Source organism: Anneissia japonica, unplaced genomic scaffold (genome assembly GCF_011630105.1).
Source record: "Anneissia japonica isolate Jap-2015-1 unplaced genomic scaffold, ASM1163010v1 scaffold287834_len5846547_cov211, whole genome shotgun sequence".
Lineage (NCBI taxonomy): Eukaryota > Metazoa > Echinodermata > Crinoidea > Comatulida > Comatulidae > Anneissia > Anneissia japonica.
The window spans coordinates 1470324-1496731 of record NW_022704992.1 but is presented as its reverse complement, the minus strand read 5'-3'; the positions used below and the strand labels follow the sequence as shown (position 1 = coordinate 1496731).

General features: G+C 34.0%; 1 protein-coding gene across 13 annotated transcripts in view; it reads left to right on the top strand.

The window, feature by feature from the left end:
- Positions 1–26408, top strand: part of LOC117105120 (SH3 and multiple ankyrin repeat domains protein 3-like) — a 78825-nt gene that overhangs the window by 5833 nt on the left and 46584 nt on the right. For 5 of the 13 annotated variants that reach the window (XM_033246178.1, XM_033246176.1, XM_033246177.1 and 2 more), the window contains exon 1: positions 17475–18821. In XM_033246178.1, coding sequence (XP_033102069.1) covers positions 18354–18821 — 468 coding nt within the window. In that variant the 5' untranslated portion in view covers positions 17475–18353. Of the gene's footprint in view, positions 1–506; positions 527–1434; positions 1453–8327; positions 8417–13714; positions 14965–17474; positions 18822–20995; positions 21127–25490; positions 25783–26408 lie in introns of those variants that run through there. The other 8 variants (XM_033246181.1, XM_033246182.1, XM_033246172.1 and 5 more) reach the window with 8 other exon arrangements.

The window sequence follows — 26408 nt, the reverse complement described above, 5'->3', positions numbered from 1 at the left end:
CAAACATATGTTGGTGTGCATACTACCATGTAATATTTTAGAATCGCCATCTCTAAAAGGAATTTGTAGTGCTGTTGGATCTTGCTCTACTGTACACAGGATATTTATCAAGACTAAAATATTATCCCTCTTCTTTCCTCGTGTCTTCTAAAGCCGGACAGAGACTGGGTGGTGCGGTGGTCGTATGTCCTGACCGTCAGCTGATGAACCCATCTCTGCTCTACATGAGTGCTTAACGATGTGACGCTGTCTGCTGATTGTCAGTGGCACACGGAGTAGGTTGTCGTTAAAAACGTTCTGCTGCACACGCCTTATTTTGCTGTGTTTTACCAAGTGTCTACGACAGCGGATGGCAATCGGCGCAATGTGTGCCGGGCTTATAATAATATGATGAATAGGAAAAAGAGGAATAAAGAGTATTCACAGCAGTGATAGGAATTCATGTTTTTCTTTTAGGATCTGTAGACCTACTGTACTATGTTCGTGCCTACTGTACAGTAGCTAGAGGCTAAATGTCAAATCAAAGGTTGGTGCAAATTACCAAAATGTTTGAACAAATGCTGTGATTTGAATGATTTTCTCTACACATCCATATTAAATGTTGTTGACACCAGATTTTGTACTGTCCACTAGCTGTTGTTTTCATTGATATCAGCTTGTTTGGCCAAAGCAATTAAGCACACATGTTCTTTTTGTTGGAATTCCTAGGTATATTACTATTGGCTCTGAACTAACAAGCTAATTCAGTTTCATGTAAATTCATGAAATTTAGGTGAAATATTAAAAATACAATTTCTTTTCCAATTTTTGTTTATAAAAACTAATTTTATAAAATGCAATTATTAAAAAAAACTATAAAAATTAATTAAGCTGTTATCTTTTTGTCCCATAATTCTGTCACTGTTAGTGCCTCCCAGTAGCATTTCTTTTCAAACGATCAAAATATTGGATGACCTCTACTGTACCTGTAAATCATATTTAAAAAAAAAACCAAAATTTATGAGACTGTCAACATAAAGTTAAAGGCCTAATACCAGTAATAATTCAGTATAGTACTTTACAACAATGTAGCAGCCTAACAAATTGTTTTCATGAAATAAAATACTTTAAAACAATACTCAGCAAGTAGAATATGTACTGTAGCAGTGCTTCAGAAGCCTTGTTTACCAATGATGGTAAAATCAATATTACAACAACTGTAGAAGGCTGTACCATAGCAATAGATCATAGGCTACTGTATATTATACTCTGCCTATCATCATTGAGCCTAATCCAAAGAAATTCATCGTAGAATTGTAAAATGTTTACTCTATTTCCCATAGAAATATGTCTTTCAGTGTTCATATGGAACAGTTACATGGTTCAATTATATTATTTTTACTGTTGGTTATTTGTTAGGCTATAGTGATAGTGGAAGTATCAGAACATCAGAAATGCAAACTGTGAAACAAGGTATTAAATTAATGGTGATGGAAGGATTTAGAAAAAGCAGAGGCTAGAGTACACATCCAGCTAAATTGCTCTGTTGACGTGGGGCAACGATTGACCAACGATTTAACATTAGGTAACTGTTGGCGGTTAGCTACAGTAAAGGTTTAAAACCAGTCAACTACAGTACATAATCATGGCATGATAATAATAATAATAATAAAGTGCACAATAAGATGAGCAAAACAAATTTTGATTTTATTTAATATTTAGAATATAACAACAAATGAAAGTACTATAGCACAGTAGATTAGAGAGAAACAGAAAAAATACAGTATTGCTGATGAAATATATTGCTACTGAAAAATTCAACCTCAAACACTAGTGTTTTTATTCATTACTTTACAGATAAATTTAAATGTTATGTAAGATGAATAATTTGGTTTAATATACAATGGTTCACCTTTTGTATGACAGCTATTAATTGCTTCAAATGAAAATTTATAAGGTTATGAACAATTGTTATTACCTGACATTATTCAGCCTTGGAACAGTTTATGCAAAAACAGTGATGCGATCTTAATAACTGTTATGCTTTTGTTTATTATTATTACCTGTATTTTTGTACAAATTCAGTGAATAAAATGTTGAAACGTGGATGCAGGAAGTGGTTGACAGCTACACAATTTTGGGTCGCCTGATTGGCTAGCTATTGTATACACCTGTGGTTTATCCGGATGGAACAAACGATAAAGGATTTTTCTGTCCTATTCTTTAAGCACCTTAGGCACCGCTTGTAGTAGGCTTGCATTTTCAGGTCTTATTATAATTTATTATTATGAAAGGCATCAGATGATTTATACGGTAATAGGAAATAGTAACGAAATCATTGTGTAAACCTTTCTGGAAGGTTTACTCTTTACATTACATACTGTAGGCCTATTTTAAAAATTAATTTTATATTTTGTCAGTTTTCTTTAAATTGTTTTATATTGTTTGATTGTTTTTTATGGAAAATTCCCTTGCATGAACATCTTTATTGTTTACCAACATCATAATTTATATGCCACTACGCAATGCAGGTATTAGTACTAATTCATATGCCACTGTGCACTATATACAGTTAATAATGTTTACATAATTTGCTTATAACTATAGCAGTACAAATATTCTCTTGAAAAGAACTAAATATAGTACATTGTGTTTATCACTACTGTACATCAATACAAATTTTCATACCCTGGAAGGGAATGACTTTCTGTGAAAATTTCACAATAATGAAAACATGAAGATGCGATTAACACTAATTTGTGGATGATACTACCATCTAAAAAAAGTAATCTATCATATTAAGGTGAAATATAATATTACAGATGTGGGCAGTACAGATATTTGTGAGTAGAATATTTTCCTTACAAATGGCTACAGTACTGTAAGTAACTAGTGATAATTCTAGGTTTTGAACAGAACACATGATTTTTTTAAATGTCTTACTGTGTATTTTTGATGATAATAAATATTTGAGAAAACTTAGTGCCCATTGGAATTCGACCGAAGGGCTTCTGATTACCGTTCGGATACTCTACCAACTGAGCTATGAGGCCAAGTGGTGCTTTCCCATTAGGCCACGTTTTTTTTTTCTCAAGTAATTGCATAATTAATACTCAATGAATAATAGTAAATCAAATGAAAGTAACACACCAGTAGAGGTGTATCTCCATACCGTAGTTATTTTCATGTGTATATTTTTGATTATTGCAGTAAGTTAATGCCAAACCTCTGTAGGCAAATGCAATTGGTTTATGCTTTTAAAATGCATCGTTCTGATGTTGAATCAGAAGTAAGCTCCAACAATAATTGTCACACCTAGTAATTTGATGAAAACTTGTGAAAGCAGCGCTTTCCTTCCACTCTAATGAACCGATCATTCATAAAGTAAGATGGAAATCTAGTATTATTTGATGACCAGACCACAATTGTACATTTTCAATCGTAACTGAACTGTTAGTGAATCCTCTTGTTTGTGGGGGCCATCCATGCATGTATTAAAGGACATCAGTTATGGATGGCATGATGGAGATTTGTGGTGATGCTATTTTTATGTTGTTCTGCTCCAAATGTTTGCCAGCTCTATTCATTTATTCATTTATTCCTGATTTGATCTGTTCAATAAGGAATGTCATAGGATTACGTAAATCGCATCATCAATCAATGCAGAGAGTCTAAATAGCATGTACAATACAGAATTATTATTTTGCACCGTCCTGTATTTTTTAATTATACCTAAATTGTACATTCATTTAATTATTTCTACAATTAATAGGAAGGTTATTTTAAGAGGATTAGTTTTCAATAAATTTTCTTAGATTTCTTGATATTTTGTAAAAGTTAACATAACAATAAGTTCAATCTTCATTTTTCATTATTTCTGCTTGTTTTTGCCCTCTTTGTGAGAACTCTGTTGTCTTGTGAGTAGACTCTTAATTATGTTTTGATTTTAAGAACTCTCTGTGTGGATTCTTATCTACAAAGTCTTTAATAATTTCGTATGTGATTAGAATATTCCACAGTGATGATTTTACATCAACTCTTAACGTATCGTGTGGGAATTCTCATCTATAGATTACCTATGTGAGAATCTTCATGTTTATAAGAACTCGCACTTATAATGCTGGAACTCTTAGTCTTAATTTTCTATGGAATACTCTCCATCTGTACAGAGGAAACATACCAGTTTTTATATGTGTGCTTGTTCTTTCTAGGAAGTTTAATTTAAATTATGTCTGTTGTATTCCTTGTAACACCTTCCTTAAGTCGTTCATATTGATATAATTTATCTAGATCTGTCTAGGTATCAATTAATGGCACATCGTAATATGTTGGAGCACAAATTATGTACTTATAACCCCATTAATTTTGATGCCTTGGGAGAAAGGATCCACTAAAGCTGGGTAGCCTTTAGGGATGCTTTATGATAAAAAATGCCCAGGAAAATATAGACGATAGGTTTTAGTTCTAGGAGCTGCAGGATCCTCTTGGGTCCGTAATAAAAATGTTAATAATTTGCTAGTTGGTAATCACCATGGAGACAGCCACCATCAAGTCCAAGGTAAGGCAAAATAAATGATGATATGAAATGAAAATGAAGATTTACTGTACATAAAATCCCAATGTCAATCATATCAAGTTTTAATGTTGGAGATTTATTAGAGCCATAAAATGAAAGAAATCAAATCTGGTTTGAATTCTACACAAGCAGGAAGTACTGTACTGTAGTGGAAGATGTGAAGTCCCCACTGAAAACATCTTTCATCCAGTTCACATGTCTTTATTCTTCGGGGCTGCTGAAACTCTGAGTTTCTTACCATCGGTCTTTATTCCATTATCTTCACTGAAGCTCTTCCAGTGTCAGGTCGGTATCTATTGAAGTCATCAAGATAAGTTGAAGGTCTGCTTCTGACAGTATTTAAGACATTGAAAACTACAGCGTAGTATCTGATAATAATTTGAGTCTGAAGCGATAGCAAGCAAAGTGAGTCCTCCTCTGACAGTACTGCTGTACCACTATGTAGAGAATGGGAGAATGCCATTGTAGATTTTGGCCTTGGTGGGATGGTTCTTCCAAATTGTCCCCCTAAGCCTCCACTGGTGCTGCCGCCAATATCGGAGTTGTTAAAGGAGTTGGACCATGAAAGTAAGAACTTACTGTATTTCCTTCTGGGACAAAATTATACTAAGTACTGTATACAGCCCATGAATTTCACGTCGGCATTTGGCAATTGCCTACCACATTGTTAAGCCAGAATTGCTATAGGACAGCAGTTTTTTGCCGACCTAAGCCTAGATTTCTTTTGTTAAAAACTGCTTGGCAAGTCAAAACTTTGACTGAAACAGGCCACAGCAGAAACTAAATTTTAAGTATGTCATCAAACCAAGGAAATTGGTTGCTTGTAAAACAGATTAATTTGTACTGTACAATATTTATTTTTAATAGGAATATATGATGTGTGTATAATTATCGTCTCGTCTTTCTCGCCTGCCTAGTCGTTTTGTATCGCAGGCTAAGTGTTAGCCACCCACAGTAGTAATACCGGTAGGCCTAAAATATTACCTATTCTGGGGTGGTGCTAGCGGGGGTCCAGAGGAGTGAAGGACCTCCATCGAAGACCTGGACCACCACTTGGACCCCTTGTCAGGGAATTTCCAGCAAAGTCGTCGGGCAAATATCAATTCTCAAGCGCGGAAAGTACAGTTCAAGCATGCCTTACTAAGCTGTCAAAATTTTAGGGATTAAAAGCTGTTTAGTCCAAGCAGTGCTACCGTATGTGCCAGGTGTTGTACTATTGCAATCGTATGGGTTGCAGTGGTGCGCCAGCTCTTTTCCGACAGGGGGCTAGTACCTCCGACAGGGGTTTTATACCCCTAACATCCTTTTTGAATAAAGAATCCCATAATTCACACAAAATTTTATTATCTGTTAATAACAAAACTTCTCCGACAAATTAAATTTTTTTTGTGCATCAACATGGGCAATTTTGAAGCAAACAGTCTGTGATCATTGCCTGCCTGTGCCTGCTAACGATTGCCTATTAATGATCATACAGTATTTTTAATGAAAGTGATATTTCTCACGCTAAAAATGACGCTAAAAATGAACACTATAATAACATTTCTTTGGCGATTTTGTTATACATAGGTATTATACTACACTATTCCAGTTAAAAAAACAACCATTCTCTATACCAATAATACAGTATGGAGATAATTAACAAAATCATGATGTGTAGATGACAATGTAAAGTCAAGCGTTCGGAAAAATTGCAGTTTATACTATACGTCTAGGTAGTAAAAAATTACTGAGAATGCCGACCTTGGAAAAATTTAATGTGGGAAAATCTTTGCTGACCTAATTTTTTCCCCAATTTCATGAGTTGCGTATAAAAAATACTTTACCAGATACAAACTTACTGTAGGTAATGTAAATTGATATAATGATGATAAACTGATCATTATTTTTCAAGAGTTAATAAGCTAGTACTATTATAATATCAAGTATTTGTACTACAAATCTTTATTCATAGCAAATATTAAAATGTAGAATATGTAGGTCATATTCTCATTTAGCTGTTAATTTGTCAAAGCCTCTCTGGGTATTACAGGTTTCTAGTATGTTGTCTCGCATTCTTCCATCATCATTTCCCAGCTGTGAAAATAGTCTGAATAGATAGAATTTTTATTGTACTAAAGCGTTTGTGTTTCATGAGCTATTATTACAATAATGTGTTGTAGATGACACATTAATAAAGTAGTTCCTACACATTTACATAACCGTTTAAACAAGTATATCATCAATAATCTTGGGCGAGACTTTTTTTTATACCTTGTTTATAGCGCACCTGCTGCACGCCAATAGTGATGATTTCAAATAAAAATAAAATTTTATTTTTGGCCAATTAATGCAACCGAAATGAAAAAATTTGATTAAATAAGAAAACAAAATTTTATTTTTAGATTTTTTCCACCCTCCTTTAAAAAAATATGTTAGCGAAACAAGGTATAAAAAGGTCTAGCCTTCATACAAATTTGACTGCTTTGAAGAGACAGGTACCGTAAATGATCTAGCAAGCGCCCCTCTAGAATAATCGCTGTCCTTCAGTGAGCACTTGTACACCAAATATGAATTGGGTTGTTGCAGCGCTTTTAGTCGTGCCTTGATGGTTTGTATCAAGAAACATCAGATTTCTCACAAAAGTATTAACAATACTGTACTAATGTTAACACTCTGGTACCATTTTAACACTCAAGTAATGTGTACTGGAAGTGCTTTTCTTGAATAAGCACATCTCTGAAACATTACAGTGCTTATTTGGGGATTTATACAGTAGTAGTTTTGATCCAACTTGAATCTTGAAATTGAAGAATAGCAGAGGATCGCTCACGTACAGTACAGCGCTTCCCCAACCCCTGTTTTGATTGCCAAAAATCATCTGTCAGTGTTGGAATGATTGCGAGTTTTTGAACATAATTCCCCTTCTAAATAAATGATTGGGAACTGTTACATACAGATTCTGTAGTGCAGTTCATAAACCATGATTTATCATTGGGGGGTAGACAGATATCTCCTTGATATTCCACTTGAGTATCATCTCTAGTTTAAGTAGGATAAGTACCAATTGTAGAGTTGAAGAGGCTATTTTTAGTCGCATGATATAATATAGCTCTTCTTATAATACTGAAATTTCATAAAGTTGTTACAAACTTGATTATTGATAGAAAGTCTTACAAGGCAGAATGTGACTGTGTCAGCCTTCAGTAAACCAGCTCACTTGCAGTCAATGTAAAAACTGGATTGGCCATTCAATGCTCATTTAACTGGCCCACCTAAGCTAGCAGGCTAGTGGCTAGCTTGTAAAGGTAGTCCTGTCCTCATTATTGAATGTAGGGGAATGAGCTGTTAGCCTTGGCATTGTGTTGTAGGGTGGACAGTTCCTTTCCACACCGCCTTCTTCCTCCCCAGTACTGTACGCCTGGGTGGAGACAGAAAAGTACCATGTCCAAGAACATAAGCGAAATGCACAGCGAAGGATCCAACCCCTAATCTCGAGGTTGAGAGACCGAAATGCAACCGCTACCCCACTTGAGATAAAAAAAACCATTTTTCTCATCGTATGCTGGCAAGTGTACTATCAATCAAGCTGTCATGAAAACTGCTTTTTGAGCAAATTTGTATATACTCCAGGCTTAAAGTAATATTTTGCTTATATGTCAAGGGGAAAATTTGTTTGCAGTGCATGTATGATAATCTTTTAATTGGATGTCCCAAAAAATTATATTTATTATTTTGAAATGTCATCATATCAATTATTTCAATCATTTAAATTTTTTTATTTTATTTACAGGATTGTAGCAAATTGCACAAGCATGCCAATTGTGATGTCACTGACCCCTTTTAGCAAGGCCAAGTGAGAGAACAATTATTCACTTCAACGTAAGTTATTCCACTGCAATTTACACTGCTGCCCTGCAACGTAATGTGTCGTTTATTGTATTAAACTTGAGCAAACCTGATCAAATATTTACTAAGCCCCTGCAAATTTAGTTTAATATTGATCCCAGCCAATCCGAGAGGAGACATTTATTGTTCTCTCTTGGCTAGTGTTTCATCTGTAATTGTACTCATGATTAATGATGTGTTCCTTGCACAAGATCAATATGGAAATAATAGCAAATAGTAGGGTAATCATGGGATATAAAATATTGTTTGGAAATTTGACTTAATAATGTAGGGGATGGAAGCTAGCCTATGCCTGGAGCTGACTACAGTTCATCACAACTAATGCCTCACGACTTACAAAGAATTTGCGTTCTAATCTATTACATAACATTTCACTGTCATAAAACCTTCATTGAGGTTTGTGAGAGTCTGAAATTTTTATTTAGATTGACAGTTTATATAGTTCAACACTCACTTCAAGTTGTTTAGGTAAGTGATTTGATTTAGGACAGGGAGATATGTTTTTCTGCATATAGTAGTGAAAGGAACTACTACCGACTGCAGTTGAGGTATCCTGTTTTCTCAAATCTTTACAAATACCAAAAGAAAACATAGATGACAAGGAATGTACAGGTAATAATAAGAATATAGGTAGATTTTTTTGTACTAGATTGAAGAATGGTTCCGAAGCCAAGGTGTTCTATTTTTCACACTCTTGGATAGGACTCAGAGTTGAGGTGTGTAGTGGTATAGGCAGGGTTCCCAAGTTGGAAGAATCCATGTTGGGCAAATCTATTTAAATGAGTTTTCTTAACATGTTGTGGATGGTGATACCAATTGGCACTTACTTCCGGGAGACAATTGATATTACAGTAGTAAAAACATTCAAATACTGTGAATTTGCAGGAGATTGGATAACTTCCGAGACTTGCTCGCTTGTGGGAGTGCGGGAGGCGATTCTGATTTCCGGGAGACTCCCTCAAATTGCGGAAGACTTGGGACACCTGTGTAGGAATGTACTAGGCTGACATTTCAGTCAATATGACAGGTGCCCGCAACGATTAAAGCCCGGCTTACAAGAGTTAAACATGGTGGCGCACCAGGCTTGAGATAAGCCACCTTGTTCAGACTGGCAGGTGGATATACCCGGTGAATTGAGCCGGGTTGATACACCGAGTCTGAACTAGGCCCTAGAGAGCTGAATAGCTCAGTTGGCTAAACTGGTGATAGGCCACTCTGTGTGTGGATATCCTTTGGGGAACCCAGGTCCTATTCCATCCACTGGTTTCTTTGTGTTTTAGTTGGACGACAAGTACATACATTAAAAAGGCCCACCATCTTTCAGAAAAGACGTTAAAGCTGTTGGTCCTGTATACGAATGGCCCATGTGCATGTTAGAAAACACAGTGCACTCTTCGGAAGGAGTAGGGTATTGTCCCTTGGTACTGTATACTGTCCATCACCACCAGAAGGATCCCACAGGAAATAAATCTTAAGACTTTCGTGGGTTATACTTGGTGTTCACATTAAATAGGCCTATATCCAATCCAATCTAATCTTAAAGAATCAGCACTACCAGTCAATGATTTTTATGCAACGAGCATCTCGATGGTAAAAGTAAATCCTTTGCAAAGCCACCAAGGTTCATTGGGCTGGAACCTGATGCTTGATGGTGAAAGTGTGACACTTGCCCTGGGTGGGATGCTACCAGCTCTACGCAGGTTACTCCCAGCAATTTGCTGTTACCCATTGATATAGCTGGGTAGACTGAAGCAATGTAGATAAAGTACCTTTGCTCAATGTGAGCAAAGTGAAGTGAAATGCACAGCGATGAATGAAACCCCAACCATTTTCACTGTACCAAATTGCTTCCACATTTTTATCATGGATGCTTTTATTTTTTTAAAGATAAGATAAGATAAAACTTTCATTGTCAACCTTACACTTGAAATTTGTTTTCTCTCTGACAATATAAAACACCTAAAATTAAAAGGTTCTCGAATGTAATCTCGAAAGCTCCGATGAGGGCACTATAATACAGGCATAGAGTAAATTGGCCCATACAAAAGAGATCTATTAATCGATCAATTGATCAGCGTTTAACACCTTGGGTATGCACCTTACAGTCGAGGCTGTTTGTAGACACTAATAAAACATATGCTTAAATATTATATTCATAATAGAGAGTTTACATGAATAGTAGATGATGATGTGGTTAAACTGACCGCCCCATCCATACGATTCAAATCAAATTCAAAATTCACTTTATTGCAATTTGACAAGATATAAAAATCTACACCAAATTGAAGTAGAACAATAATTGTTGTAAATAAAGATACACAGATAAAAAGCTCTACAATTACATAAAAAAGTTAATGTGTGGATGTGGTAAAATCAGTAATGTACAGTCCATGCTGAAACCCCTGATTTGCGTTGAGTGTATGGAACACACTGGGGTGCAACTCTAAAAAGGGCCATAAACGTTTGTTGGAAATCACCTCTAGTTTATGTGTATAAAATTTTCTGCATGTCCGCCATTCAAAAATAGCACCGGATCAATCAGCCAGTTGTTTTTAGAGCTTTCCATCATAGCTAATAATAAATATAATTGGACGCTAATAATAATAATAAAGATACTTGGCCCTAACAGCCGCCCATATCAAAAATATCTATTAGCAAAAAGGATCTATTACCAACCAATTAGCAAGGTACTCCTAGAGCTCCTCATCGGAGCTAAAAACACAGTATGATATAAAAGACATTTACATGAATTTTAAAATCAATATTAAAATTAGTAAACAACAATTAGATTTGGCCATTACTTAAAATAACTGTAAAACTGTGTGATAGGTGATAAAAATAAGTTTTTAATATTACAGACTGAGAATTGGTGTTAAAGTGTGTTAAAATAGAGAAAGGGCCTAAGAAGTAACATTGAATTATTAAATTCTTCAAAAAAGTAGTATAGTAGCCATATTAGTCAGTGTACATACAAATTTAAAAATTAGTACTGTAGGTAGCACTTTTTGGACTAATGATGAATTTTATTTCACAAACTTTTTTGTAATAAAACTCATCGTTGGTCAAAAAAAGTGCTACCTACTAATTTTTTCATTTATTAAATGCTTGACAACGTTCTCCAGTTTATTTGCAAACTGCTTGTCTGCTGTTAGCTTATAATAAAATCCTGAATCTGGTATAAAGGCGTTTCTATATCTGGAGTGATGAAGTACACACAGCTTAAAACCTGATCTACTAATGGTATAATTGTTAAGTAGAGGATGTGTATTATTGATATTACTGTATTCTTAATTTATGAGCATAATCCTTTCAGATTTCAAAAGGTTTTAATTGAATTATACATTCATTATTAAATGATTTCTTGGATACTATGCATGTAGTTTCAGTTGATGCCTGTGGAATTAATTTAGCAGACATTGAAATGTCGAAGTCAAGTGATTGCGATTCATCATGGACTTATCACATTAAACATTGACAGTTCAAATCCTATTATGGTTTCTACAACATTAATGACTTTTCCTGTTTTCTTAATTTAATTAATTTAGATTTTTGACTTAAACTTGTAACACAGATATATCATACATATTGCCTTTTTGTGAGAAAATGAAAATTTTGTTTAGCTATAGGCCTATATCTATAAATTGTTGGATTATTATTGATCAACAATGATGTTTCTAAAAAAAAATGGGTTGGAAGCTTACAATTTAATAATGAATTTAGACTTTCAACCAATGGTAAAAGTCAGTTTAATGTATTATCAATTTCTTAGGGATGAGCTCCAGGGAAATTAATGTTTTTGTGCAGCAATTTTCTCAAGCTCAGTGGCTCTACCAATGCTGATTAATTTGTTTCTTTATTTTGTTGCTACATACTATTTGCATTACAGTACATGCTCTGTAGTTTCCATGGTAGCAAGGAACATTAAATGATACATTATTATTGGTCTTGAAGATTGAGATATATTGCTAGAGCATGCCATAAAGGGGATGGGGTCGTTGCCAGGGTGCTGGGGTTATTGTTATTCAGAACCGTTGTATAGCAGCTGTCAATAACATTCCATGATTTATATCACACTTTTCAGTATTGCATTGTAAAAAAAAAAAAAAAGAATTTGTTCAATATACTAGAATGGAGACGTTTTGTTGCAAATTTATGTTTTTTTGCGCATTTCAGAAGTGTAAATCTGACACACTACCTTTAGTAGTCTTCAAAGGACAAGTACTTAGCACAAAGTTTATAGTTTATTTCTGAATTTCCTAATATTTAAAATAATATGTCAATCCTTATCTTTTTTATCTTTTTAGTTACATAATGTGTCGCTAAAACAATACGATAATTGGTGAGATAATGACAGCTACAGTATTGATAAATAAAAAAGAAATCAGTAATTTTATTTCTTTTGGGACAATATTCAATATATTGTAAGATAATGTTTCAGTACACCATAAAGGCAAGACTTTTTTTTATACCTTGTTTAAAGAACCTGTTGCCTGCCAATGATGAGGATTTTGAATAAAAATAAAAATTTATTTTTGGCCAATTAGCATATCCTCCGCCACGAAAAGATGGGAATTTCAGAAAAAAAAAAATTTTTCTTTATTTTTATTATGCCCACTTCTGCCTTGAAGTCTCCAAAAATAAGATATGTATATTTCTTCTTAATTATATAAATTTAAAGTAAAACCATCTCATTACTTCACTGTTTACATTCGCCAATAAAATTTTAATTTTTAAGAAAACATAATTTTATTTTAATTTTTTTCCGCCTTCCTCTGAAGGTCTTGGAAAAAAAATAAGTTTGCGAAACAAGGTATAAAAAGTCTTGCCTAAAGTTATACAAACTACCGGTATATGATGATAAAAAACTAATACATTATTCATAATGTAGTGACTAAAGCATTTAAAATTACCTGTGTTATAATAATAATTCAGTTAATTTATGTTCTGTTTAGATTGTTCTGTGCATTTTATAATTGTTTCAGAAGCTGTTGATGCATTATTGCTGCATATAAATCCTGGTATACCTTTTGCATGTTGCTGTTCCAGCGGAAAGGAAATTAATTTCATGCCTTACACATTGTGTACCCTGGTAAATTTGTCCATTGTGTTTTTTTTCTTTTTTTCAAATTGTCCTTCAGAACCGAATAAGTTCTAAAGGTGAAATGGTTCATTTAGGTGAGCTATAGGGTCCGTAGCTCTTTGAAATGCAAATGAGCAATAACAACAACATTCCAGGTTTATGCATTTTGAGATTTACCCATTTCTTTGTGCTTGATCACCCACTTTAAGTTATCGGTTATACTGCAGAAAGCGGTGCCAGATTTTAAAACTCATTACCCATAATTCAGTATGCTTGAGTAGCTATCAGCTTCACACATTGCAAGAAGTAGTATAACAATAATTTGGATGGTAGTGGTCTATATAGGATGTCCAGTTGAAAAATATTTCTTGTAGATAATTTTGTTGATTTTGTACAACGCTTCAGCAAGTGTGGAAGAATTCCAGTGTTTGAATAGGGCTCCCACTGCCAGTATGTTTTTGTTATTTCAACAATCAGTTATAATTTAATTGTAGCTTGACAATTAAAAAAATTTTCATTGCAACGTTGATTTGGCTTCAAAGAGCTTCACATTTTAATCTTCTGTTCCCAAGGTTCTCTAGTTAATCGTTATTGAAAGAAATGTTTATACGAAGTCAACAAATCGAATATGTCAGATTGGATATTATAACTTGATGGCGGTATTATTACGTGGACCTGAACTTTGAGATGTCGTCCTGTAACCTACACTCCTCTTCAGGTTGCATCAAATGCTAAAGTTTGATTTAATTGTCGCAGTTGAATGATTTAGCTTATAACCTTAAAAAGTTCTATAAAAAAAAATCAATATTTGATTTGCGAAGGCTACAATGCAAACTTGATATTTACTTAGAGTTCAAAATTGCACAAAAGAACTGAACAACATGTTTCCATAAACCAATCAGAGATGGACTTATGTAGGCCTTGTCAAGAACCGAAGGAATGCTGTCTTCTATAGCAAATTGACATATAAACCACAGATCCTGTAGGATCAATCTTTAAACTTAAGTTCTAGCGGCAAAGCTAGTAGGTGACATTGTTTGACAGGGCAATGCTAGTAGGTGACATTGTTTGACACTTCTAAAGGTACCAAATGTTGCTGTCATGGGATTAAGGCATCACATGTCAGCCAGCCTGTAAACCTGCACGTTTGCATCCCATACAACATTTGGAACATTAAAAAAGTGATTGTGGTTTTGTTAAGTAAGGATTAATGGACTGGCGACATCATAGGAGTACATTTTTGACAGGTGTGTTTATAACCTATATCACCTATGGAATAGTAGTCGAACTCCTGTCTGACCTTTCCAATAAATGTGGGATGTATTGTCATGTATACAGTACACCTCTACATGAACATTTTCCAAGAAGCATTTTTCAAATGTGCTGATTGTTAAGGAGTGAAAATTTCTTGTTTCCTACAGTATTGTACATTGGAGCCATAGTATCCTTTTTATGGTATTTATTATTTAAATATTCAATTAATAAGAATTTTGCTTTCCCAATACTTTACATGTACTGTATATAATTGGAATTCTTCAGTACTGTAGGGCCTAAATATTTTCTTTTCAAAATAAGAATGAATACTTTATATTTTCTAGTTGTGGTGCCAGGATTTGCGCAATGTCAATGTCTACTGGGTTGGGGGTGGGGGAGGGTGTGCAGGTCGAGGGGTACATTGTAGATGGGAGAATAGGGTGTCTATGGTAGGGTCAAGGCCCATTTTTCAAGAGTTAAGGTTTTTGAAAGGCCTATAAAATTGATTTTAAGGTGTCATAGTAAATTATACTCAGCAGGCATGAGCGAAAACCACTTTCCCGATGCCCGGGACAAGTGTTTTTTACAGTCGGACAACAAGAATTTTAGGGACCACTTGTCCGTGGACAAGCACTTTTAGAATAGGTTACTTAACCAAGTAATGCGTAATGATTTCACAGTATTATAAAAAGTCCGACTCTTGACAATACGCAGCATATTTTATTAACAAATTGTCGGCGCACAAAGAGATATCAAACATTAAAAAAAAAACGCCTAGGCCATGGTTATGCACCGCACTGCGTGAATCAACTTTGAGTTGCCAACACTCCCGCCATTTAATAAGGGACGGTTCAAAAGAAAAAGTGTAGGCCTAACTCAATATTTAATTTTTTATTTTCTGCAGTAAAGATTGAAAAAATTAATTCTTGATTGTTAAATGTTAACCAGATCTGTCGTAAAGACCCACAGCAGACATATATATTTTCACCTGTTAGCTGTCAGCCGTCTAGTAGGCCTGCTGCACACTGTTTGTTTACAATATAATTTCGCACTGGTCTAGTCTATAAATACCAGACATTTATAGACTTTGAGCACACAGCCATTAGTTGATGTAGTTAAGTTAGACGACATGACATGTCTGGACTTCAAGACTAGTAATTACTTTCGAGTACGAATATGAACAGCAGCCATTAGGCCGAATTCAATAAATTTTGTTTGCGCGTGTGGGGAAGGCAATCTAGACAGCCTAAGAAAGGGTAGTTAAATTGGGATTTAAAGTTGTTAAAGTAATTCAAAAATCATTCACTTCTATGATGGAGATAATGTGCATATAAAATCCAAATCTTGTAAAACTAGAGTTAAAAATTAAGGGGTTTAGGGCCAAATGAATCATTTTCTTGTGTCAAAAATTTGGCTGTCTCAAAGATTCTCAGGAAGGGATTCGTCCCCTCGGTCCACCCTCAGAGTTATGATAGGCCTACATAGTACAGTGCTTTTCTTTCGTTGAGAGTTAAGCAATTTTATCTATTTTGCAATAAATAAAATCAGGATGTGTGAGGCTGTAAAATATTCCCAGCGTAAAATATTGGGCCCAGAAATCCGTCGCCGCAATTCAAAAATATGAGCCGATTTCCACAGATACTTTTTGCAGAAAATTGAGGCCTTCATAGTAGGAACACAAGTATTTACGATTCTACGCATCAATTTTTCTAGGGGTTTTCCCGTGCAATTTGAATTTTGTTTGTATCCTCCACAAAAAGAAATATTTTTAAGTTAGTATTCATTGATTAAGATACTGCAAACTGGTACAAACATACGATATGGACACCCCCTCCCCCTTCTCTAAATAACGTCATAAAACACAGTCCTGTCAGCCTGTGGCTGAGAACTCATGTATCGTGGGAATCAACCATGCCTGAGAAATTTTTACTTGCAGTTGTTGTGACGACGGCTTTTAAACACGCAATAAGAAAACTATCAACAAACTCCTACATACATAGAATATTATTAATAATGTTTATTTTATTTGAATTTCTCCATATCATACATTATTGAAATTCTATCAAATTAAAAAAAGAAATATAATTGGATTAAAAAAAAGAACAAACATTTTTGCGTGATCAATGCCGTATGCATGTAGGCCTATTAATGTTGTAGGGCCATAGCAAAATACTAACTTTGTGTTATTTATGACTATTGCGCAATAATATTGGGACAAGTACAATTGTCTTCAGGACAAGTGCATTTTTGAAAGGTACTTGTCCGGGGACAAGTGAAAAACTATGAAATTCCCTCATGCCTGCTTAGAGTTTTTTTCCTGATGATAGACTAGCTCTTTCAAAAAACGACTCAGACAAATATGTAAAGTTCATGTACATTTGTACACTGACCTTGAACATTCTCTAATCAATTGATTACCATGTGCTAAGCATTGCCATTACCACAACAAGGACAAAACAGGCTCTTTTGTAATTGGCTTGACATGTACAGTATGGTTTTTAAAAATTCTTTATAATGTCCATTGAATACAAAGTAGACTAAGGTAGGGTTCATACTAATCCACTTTTTCTGAATGGTTGAACCAAAAGGTGTCTTTTGCTTGACATACAGTACGTACTTCCTCTCCCAATTATTTAACCTTTATATTGTCCTACTGTATTGGCTTGTACCAGTCTCCTAAATATTCAAAAGTAAACCACAGACATACTGACTGTAACCACCATTCAGTGACACAAGCCATTTCAGTAGGTGTCTTCTTGAAAGTTATTGCACACGATAGCGACTCAAGATTTAAGAAGTTTTCTGACATACAGTGTATAATGATTTTAAGTACTGTAGATAGCCGTAAATTACGCATTACTTTTTTGTTTGGTCTTGAAGTATTTTTCTTCACTTAATAGTCATAAGGACAGCTACAAAGGAGGCAGTTGAACAAATTTTCCATACTGATTTCAAGACCAGGAATATTGTATGAAGAATTTTACATGATTACATGTCATTTTTACATGATTTGTATTTGGATCTTATGGTTGCCAGGTAGCTCACTATTTTGACTGTTACGGTTTACCTGTGTGCCCTTTGTACTGTACTTTTGGTTATTTCATATTCTTTTGTGGGCTTAATTTGGATATATGAAAAGCCAATGTCCTCGATCTTTGATAAAAGAGTATTTAAAGATTAATATTCATGGAGGGATACATCCTAACTGGAAGTAATACTGGTCGTAGTCGGAAATAATACATATAACAAACTTCAATACAATAGCAAAGGAGTTCTCTATTATTAGCGACAAATTATCCCGTTATGGAGCAATACTTCACAAGTATGAAGATCTCTTAAGAGCCTTCTTAAATACATCTGACACTTGAACGTGAATAGCATATGTCCGTAAAACAGTTTAATGGCGGTCAGATTTGTATTTATTTCCATCAGAAGGTAATCCTGTTGGATTGGAACTCAACAAAAAACATATTGAATCAGGAAACAATTACAAGAAATAAGTTCATATAGTTCCTCATTGGAGCTACTCGATGTAGAACTGTGCGGTAGAGACATTACTTAGAGCAGCGATAAATTATGAATAAATTTCCAACAGTTACTGGTTACGAAAGCGACTCCAGTAACTCAAGTTCCGACACAGTAGTTGAGTGTGCGTCTGATCACACTGATGATTTCAACGCATCTGATCACAGTATCTCAGATGCATCTGATTATTGTGGCTTTGAAGAATCTGAAAACAAGTTTGTGTCCAAGCAGGATTTTATTCCTATTAAGGAAACAGCAATAGATACTGAAGAGTTAAAGAATAATCAGAGCTGTGATGATAATAATAATAAAGTAGTCGGATATTTGGACTTAACGATAACCGGTAGAATAAGTCTGACTTCCTTGGATTTAGATCTTGTTTCCAAATTTTTGGAATTTCTTCAAGATGGTCAGATAGAAGCGCGCATGTTTATGGATGATATTGGAGAATCGTCAACGGATACATTTGAAGTCGGTACTGGCAAACTTATGAGTAAACCTACAGCAGATTTGAAAAAGGTGGGATATTATATTATACATACAATAATACTGTGTATTATAATAATGCTCTTTTAATAAATCGATTTGATGAGTGTTTCAATGTAGCTTTGCTTCTGCTAATTTGTTGTAATAATTTTTGCCTATTTTTATTCCTGTTGTCAAGAATTTGTTGCTTACGGTAGTAGTTTTATGCCTTTCTTCCTTTTCTAGTATATTTTTATAATCAGGAATATATAACCTCTGTTATTTTAGTCTTTGTACAAAATTATTTGCATCACAATGCCTTCTTATATAATTCAAATGGTTTGTGTTATGTGTTACTAGTAGTAAATTACACTTTAGAATATATCTTTTTAATACAGTTTTCACAATAATCATAATATTATGATTGTTTTCCATGAAGGACATCTCAGGTCATGAATTACAGCCACCATATTACTTTACAGTAGACCTGAAAATATATCCTTTGTATAAAAAAAAAATTAAAAATTAAAAAGAACTGGTTTGCAAAATATGCTCTCATCAAATTTCAAAACAACTGTGTTACAACTTAATTTCAGATTCCAAAAATATATGGTTGTCCATAGGTGGTCATGGTTTATGATGTCATCTACGGAGTAGTACATCTTTTGGAAAATAGTGAAGTTTTTTGTTTCGTACTTTCCTGATGTTTTCTGTTGATGACTGTATTTATTATTAATTTGTGGTTTTCGTTGATTTGCTGAAATGAAAAAACAAAAAATATAATCATTACCCTTATACCCCCACCTTAACACCCCCAAAAAAGGAAGTTTGAAAGAAAAGTTTTAAATTATTTTTACTTTATATATATACTATATTGTGTGATGATTTTAAATGATGATAATGAAAATATTCCTACATTATCAGGGGTCCAAAGTCTACCTGAAGTTGCAGGAGTCGCCCTGAAATCAGGACGGCCTTCTGCAAGCAAGCATCTCCTGGAAAATAACCTACTCTATCTCCTGCAAATTTATAATATTTGCATGTTTTCACTGCTTTTTATTATCACTTGTCTCATGGAAGTCAGTGCCGATGGGTATCAACATGCACAGAAAAATAAAAATATTTAAGCTCATTAATCTCTGGGATTGACTTCTTCCAACTTGTTGATTATTGAACTAGCTGATCTTTTGTTTTTCACCATAGTAAGTTCAATATCAAATCTTCTTGTACCCTGGTGTTGAAAATCCTTTTGGAATTTGTCCTACTCTTGACAAATGTCGGCCAGTTTTCTCCTCCACAAATTGATTACAAACTTCATTTAGGCGAGACTTTTTTTTATTCCTTGTTTCGCATATTTTTGTTTTTATAAAGATCATTGGAGGAGGGCGGAATAAAATTTTGTTTTCTTATTTAGCAACTATTTTTGCCAAAAACATCCAGACGTAGGAGATTTCAAGGCAGTGGAGGACGTAATAAAAATAAAGAAAAACTTTTATTTTTTTTCTGAAATTTTGTGTTGTAGCTAAAAACTGCACCATGAAAAAATAATTTTTTGGTGTAGTGTGGACCGATGTGTAATTAATTAAGGTTTTTTTTTGACTATTTGTTATCAGCAAAGGTAACTTCTTTATTCCACCCTGGTCCTTTTCATTACTACTAGTGCCAATTTATAATTGTTTAGAAAAATCCAGAACAAGTAACAGTATCAAGCTTTGGACTTGCATCAGGGGCAGATCCAGTAGGGGGAATGGGGCCATGTGCCCCCTGTTTTGACACTCAATTTTTAAAATTTCAATGCATTTTAGTGTTATGTGTTACTTATCTATTCTGAAACTGTTGTTCCCCCTCCCCTTTCCCATTTGGAAAATGTAGATGTGCCCCTGTGCATGGTATTATTCATGGTGCCAATATCTAGTAAATTCCTCATCTACAGTAGATCGTTGCACCATTGTATTCTTTCCCCTCATTAATTTCAGGCCAATTAAATCAAAGGTTGTTTTAGGTCACATTGTCTTGATGACTTACATGTAGATGATACTACACCGAGTTTGTAACTTAATTACTCTTCCCACCAGTGTCAAGTTAAGACTTTTGTCACTATAGGCCCGTCAAGATAATAATTCATATGGGCTAAAACATTCACTGGCTGATATATATACCCCAGGGCAAAATAGCAAACATTCCATATCTGATGTTATCCTACCGGTAAGCCAGCTGATAGAGGTTTACGTGTCTGTGGGTCTGCGTAAATTAAGTGTCTGTGTTCATTCTATGTTGCTGGTTACGGAGTCTGTTGTGTGATAATATAAACTAATTGCATGATGGCATTGACTTTGTGCAATTTTATCAGGATAGTGAGGTAAGGTTTTGAGTTACATTACAAATTTAGATGTCAGTTATTTGTCATGGTTTTCTGCTTTTAAAGGCTGGTTCCTTGTTTGAATGTATACATTTAACCATGAGGTGCTATAAAATACCAATTTGAAGAATCTTATGTTGTAGTAACACATTTTTAATTAGATATTTAAATAGTTTCATATGGTTTGTTTAAAGCTGGCAGTAAGTTAACATCCATTGTGTTTGGTTTATTAACGATTAAAACAGTTATTTATTTTAAGATCCATCTTTTAATGATCATCATTTTCACCATATAAAATATATTGTGCAAGTATCTAGTAGTATTGAAATATTCTAAGTTACCATAGGTACGTCAATACTCTAGGGTCACAATGACCTTTCACTCGGAACGTAGTAATAAAGAATACAAAAAGGTATTCTGTGCTTACAGACTTAACAATGGTTTCTGGAATGCTGTGTGTTCTTTTGTCAGGATGAACTTCTAGGTCGAGATTTCTTATGACATACTAGTGTAGGCATCATGACCTCATTCCACATCCAATTAATGAAATCTATAGCTTAACATTTTGTTTTGTGACTGATAATCTTTTTTACAATTGACTAATTTTATACCATTCAAGAGTGGATGTTGCTCGTTGGCGTGGTAATGAATAACATTAAGATAATCAGGGATGAAAATAGATTTTTTTTCCCCATTTTGAATGATGCGATAATGCCAAATTGAGTTTTAATAAGTCTTAACTTACAAATCTTGGTAGATGTCAGATAGATAATAGATCAACAGATAAGTTCTTATAAAGTATTACAAAACATATTATAAAAATGCTTTTTAAAAAAACCTTTTGATTAGTTGATTGTTGATGACATGGGATTAAATTATTGGTTCCATTTTTTGAATGAAGTACATTGCACAGCTGATGTCAGTTGTCTTTTTATTTCATTTACCAATTTCACTGAGTCTATAAAGGATTCAATTTCAATTTATTCAAAACCTCTGAAATAGAGAGATAAAATGTATAATAAACATCCGACACATCATATGCAAATACAAAAAAAACACATCAAACTGCAAATAGAAATCAAACGATCAAATAAAAAATAAAAAATTCAATGAAAAAATAAGATATGTGTGAATAAGACTAAATGTGAAATAGTGACTTTACACTATCAGTTAATCCATCTTCATTGAAATTTGATTTCAAATTACATTTCTTTTTTTTTGTGATAACTGTTGAATAACATTTTAAATGCTGTAACAGTATATTACTCAGCTGTAAGAGGTAAAAGAATTTATGTTAGCTGTTACAAACATTTGTCATTTAGATTTTCTAAAAAAAATAACAAAGATCCTTATATAGTTGGTGAACTTTACAAAGTATAAAGTGAAATAATGAATGTTCCTCATTCAAAAAAAAAAAAGGATTAATACAGTAGATTTTTGTTAGTTTTATAGACTCATAATTCATCACACTAACTCATGTGATTCTAAGTCTACCACTTGTGCAATGACAGAATATTTCTTTATAGTGATTGATAGGCAATGAGACACCACATAAGTATTTAAATATGCTGGTTATCTTTTTATGTCATATTTTCTTCATCTCTGCAGAGAGTACTGTATTTGGGATATGTAGAAGGAGTGGGATACTACTGTACTATGCAGGTGTATGTTAGCAATGTTTGTACAATTTTAGTAAAAAGAAAACTTATATCGGGTAAGAGTGAGTCAAAGGAAGTTTTGTACGCTATTAATAAAGGATGAGAAATTCGGGTGACCCCTGAAACTAAAGATAACTTTTGAATACTCCAGTTATCCATCACACAGTGGACTTCTTTACTAGCAACCTAATTTGTCACTTAAACACAGCTAATAAAAATACATCTTTCCTTGTCGGTATATTTCTGATTGGTATATAAATTGTTGGAAAAATATGTACTTGATTCCATGCTTTTGTTCTCTCAACCACCATTTCCTATTTTGATAAATACCTCTAGGAACTGATATGAGCATTGGAATGGCATCATATGTTTTTGATATGTTTTCCATTATATCAGTTATACTTGTCATCGCCTTCTTAGTTAACTAATGACGCATCTAATTGCTTACAATATTACATGATAGCTCTAATTAATGCAATCTTCTGCTTTACAGATTTGCTCATCTGTCACTTCAATTGTTAATCTCTTAATGTACTATCAAGTTTTATGTGATATTTCAGTTGTATACTGTGAAACCTTGAATTGAAGCCCTGGGCTTCTTTTTTTCTTTTTTTTTTTTGAGAACTTTGGATGGGCTTCTTTTCGAGGTGTGCTTCTTTTCGAGATAAGATTCTTTTCAAGACTACTTTTTCAAGGTAAAGTGGGGTTGGGGGATTCTTTTCAAAATGAATGTTGTAAATTTTGTGAATTTGTACTATAAAACAATAAATAAGGACACTGTAACATCAATTCTGTATCATGGAATGTATTTAAGTTGCACTAAATTACCTGAACTACTGTATAAACCAAACTTGTATTTAATTTATTTTGTTTTCTGAAATTCATGTACAGTGTATTTACTGTACTGTCCCAAAAAGAAGCCTATGCTATCTTGAAGACTTCGTTTAGAGATGGATTTCTTTTCGAGGCTAGTTTCACAAACTAAAGAGTGGGAGGTTCAATTCGAGATGGGCTTGATCTTGAGATTAAGAGCACTGAGCTTAAATTCAAGGTTTTACAGTGTATAGGTGTGATGTGATATCAACATGCCCATATAATAACATATTTTTGAAACATACGGTATTTTTCGCGGCTTGTATAGCTGTTTAGCCACTTAAAAATCTTGCTCTCACATCTTATTTACTTATTACATTGTAGGATAGCTAGCTAGATATCATTTTCACTAGAGCTCCTGTGAATACTGTTCCAGCGAGCCCATAACTTTAGGGGTTTCAAAGTGCTGGAGAACAGAGCAGTGGAAATGATTCTTTTGCCCTTTATGCTGTTTTTTCGTTATTGTTCTCTTTGTAGTATTAGGATATTTCATGGTTATGTTTCTTTTTTTTTATGTAAAGCGCATAGGGACAACTTGTATTATGTGCTATATGAGACATTATTATTATTATTATTATTATTATTATTATATATAGGAAAATCACAAATTTGTCACAGGTTTGACTAACAGATTTAAGATGTGGTTCCATTTTTTATTTTTACCTACCTGACAATCTACTTTCATGAATTATATATAGGTCTATGCCAAATATAATACTGTAATTCATTGGGTAAAAACCATCCCTTTTGGCCATAAAATTGAGGCCAGTCTTTGGAGTGGGCATATACCAGGATATCCTCTGTTGTTTTCAACTCACATGCCCAATTTTTACCCAGTTTGATTTTGTTTTTTTCTGGAACTTGCAAAAGTCTGCTGAGCTACTCATGGAATTCATACCTTGGGCTTTAGCCTGGGGAAACTGATGTGAGATTGGACGTAAATTAGGGGGTGGGCTTTGTACCCAAAGTTGGCTTACTACAAAAGATTTTTCAAAGGTGGGAGAAGCATATACTTCCCTCCACTCCACGGGAGAAGCAATCATACCTTACAGGCAGCAGACATGTTACAAGCAGCCAGGCTGACGGACCAATTTTACCAAAAGGGACTGATTTTAGTGGCTAAATTTTACCCAGTGGACCGATTTTAGCGGCCAAACGTAGTCCGACGGAGTGAATTTGATGATCAAAATCTGTCTGCCAGACCCATTTTGGCCCACACCAATTTTGGCATGACACCAGTTTTTAAAATAAAGTTGCAGATTTGTCAACATTTAAAAAAAAATATGATCTACATTGCACTAGCAAAAAATATAATGTATACCACTTCCTTTTTTTGTAAATGGAAGTACAGCTTTAATACCTTTATTGTTTAATGTTTAGAATTTTTATAAGTGACTTAGTGATAAGTACTATTGCATAACAATACATTTGAAACTTTTTTTTTTCGTTGTCTTGAAAAATTCTTTAAATATTTAGGAAACATTTGTTGTATCTGTTGTGTATATGTAGTTCATGTGTACTTCACTGCCAGTATCTGCACAAAGCATAGATTATTGCTCAACTTATGCCTTATCTTACTTTGAAAGAACATTCCTTAAAAGATTATAAAAACAAGTTTTTATTTTATCATTGATTTGTGGGTAGAAAACTTGTTCCGGTTTTCTGTCAAATATGCAAGAAGTGCAAATGGAAATCAACCTTCATTCAAAGGCTCCCTTTGTTTGGTTATCCTTTCTGCTTTGTTGTTATTCAAGAACGTCAGAGTCGAGTCAGATTGTAACTCTGAATAACTTTGTTATATAGAAGAAAATCAGACAATACCGTCCACTGTGGATAACAGAACCCATTTGTAATAATACAGGTATTTTAAATGGAATAGTCAGCAGTGTTCATAAACAGGATTTATTAAACTAGAATTGAGTCAGTATATGGGTAACTGAAAATTATAGAAGCTTCATATTTGAAATTTAATTGAATTTCTGATATAAGTTAAGAAATATCAAGTTTTGTAGCTTGAATGAAGGCTTTACTCTAATGGACAGGATACATTTATCATTTAAGGATCTACTAGAACGTTAGATGGAACTTTGTACCAGAGTTTCATAGTCTAAGTCATGACAATTGAGTAAGTATACTTAAGTTTCTGATACATACAGTACTTTTGCATCTTAGGCTTATTTTGTAAACCATGTTTTATAGTTTTATTACAATCTTTATTTGGTGATTTTAAACACTGTTTTTTGCTGCGAAGCAGCCAATTTATATTCTTGACAGCAATTTGACCTCTGAAAGGTCATTGTTTTTCAAAAAACATCGGCCTAAGACGACTGAAAAGCGGAGTTTTCTTCTTTCGTTCTGCCGGGTAAAATCAATTACTTTAGGCGACGTTTGTAGACTAACCAACACGTACCAACGTCCGCATGTCGCGCTAGCCTTATCCTACTCTAGGCCTAGACTAGCTAGGATGGTATAGGCCTAGCCTTGAAGGGACGAAGGTCCCAATGAAAAACAATGTCGCTCCATGATAGCTAACATTGTCTACTTAACATCACAATAATTCATTATTAGACCTATGGATAGTTGTTTTTTGAATTGTACTCCACAAATCTCAGCCGATACCTCGCACAACTGCGATGTCTCGCACTTGTGATCAAATAACACGCTGGCTCACACTAAAAACACCTAAACTATAATTTACCACTATAGACACTTTTTGACAAAAATGAAAAATTACGACTTTGTCACCCAATG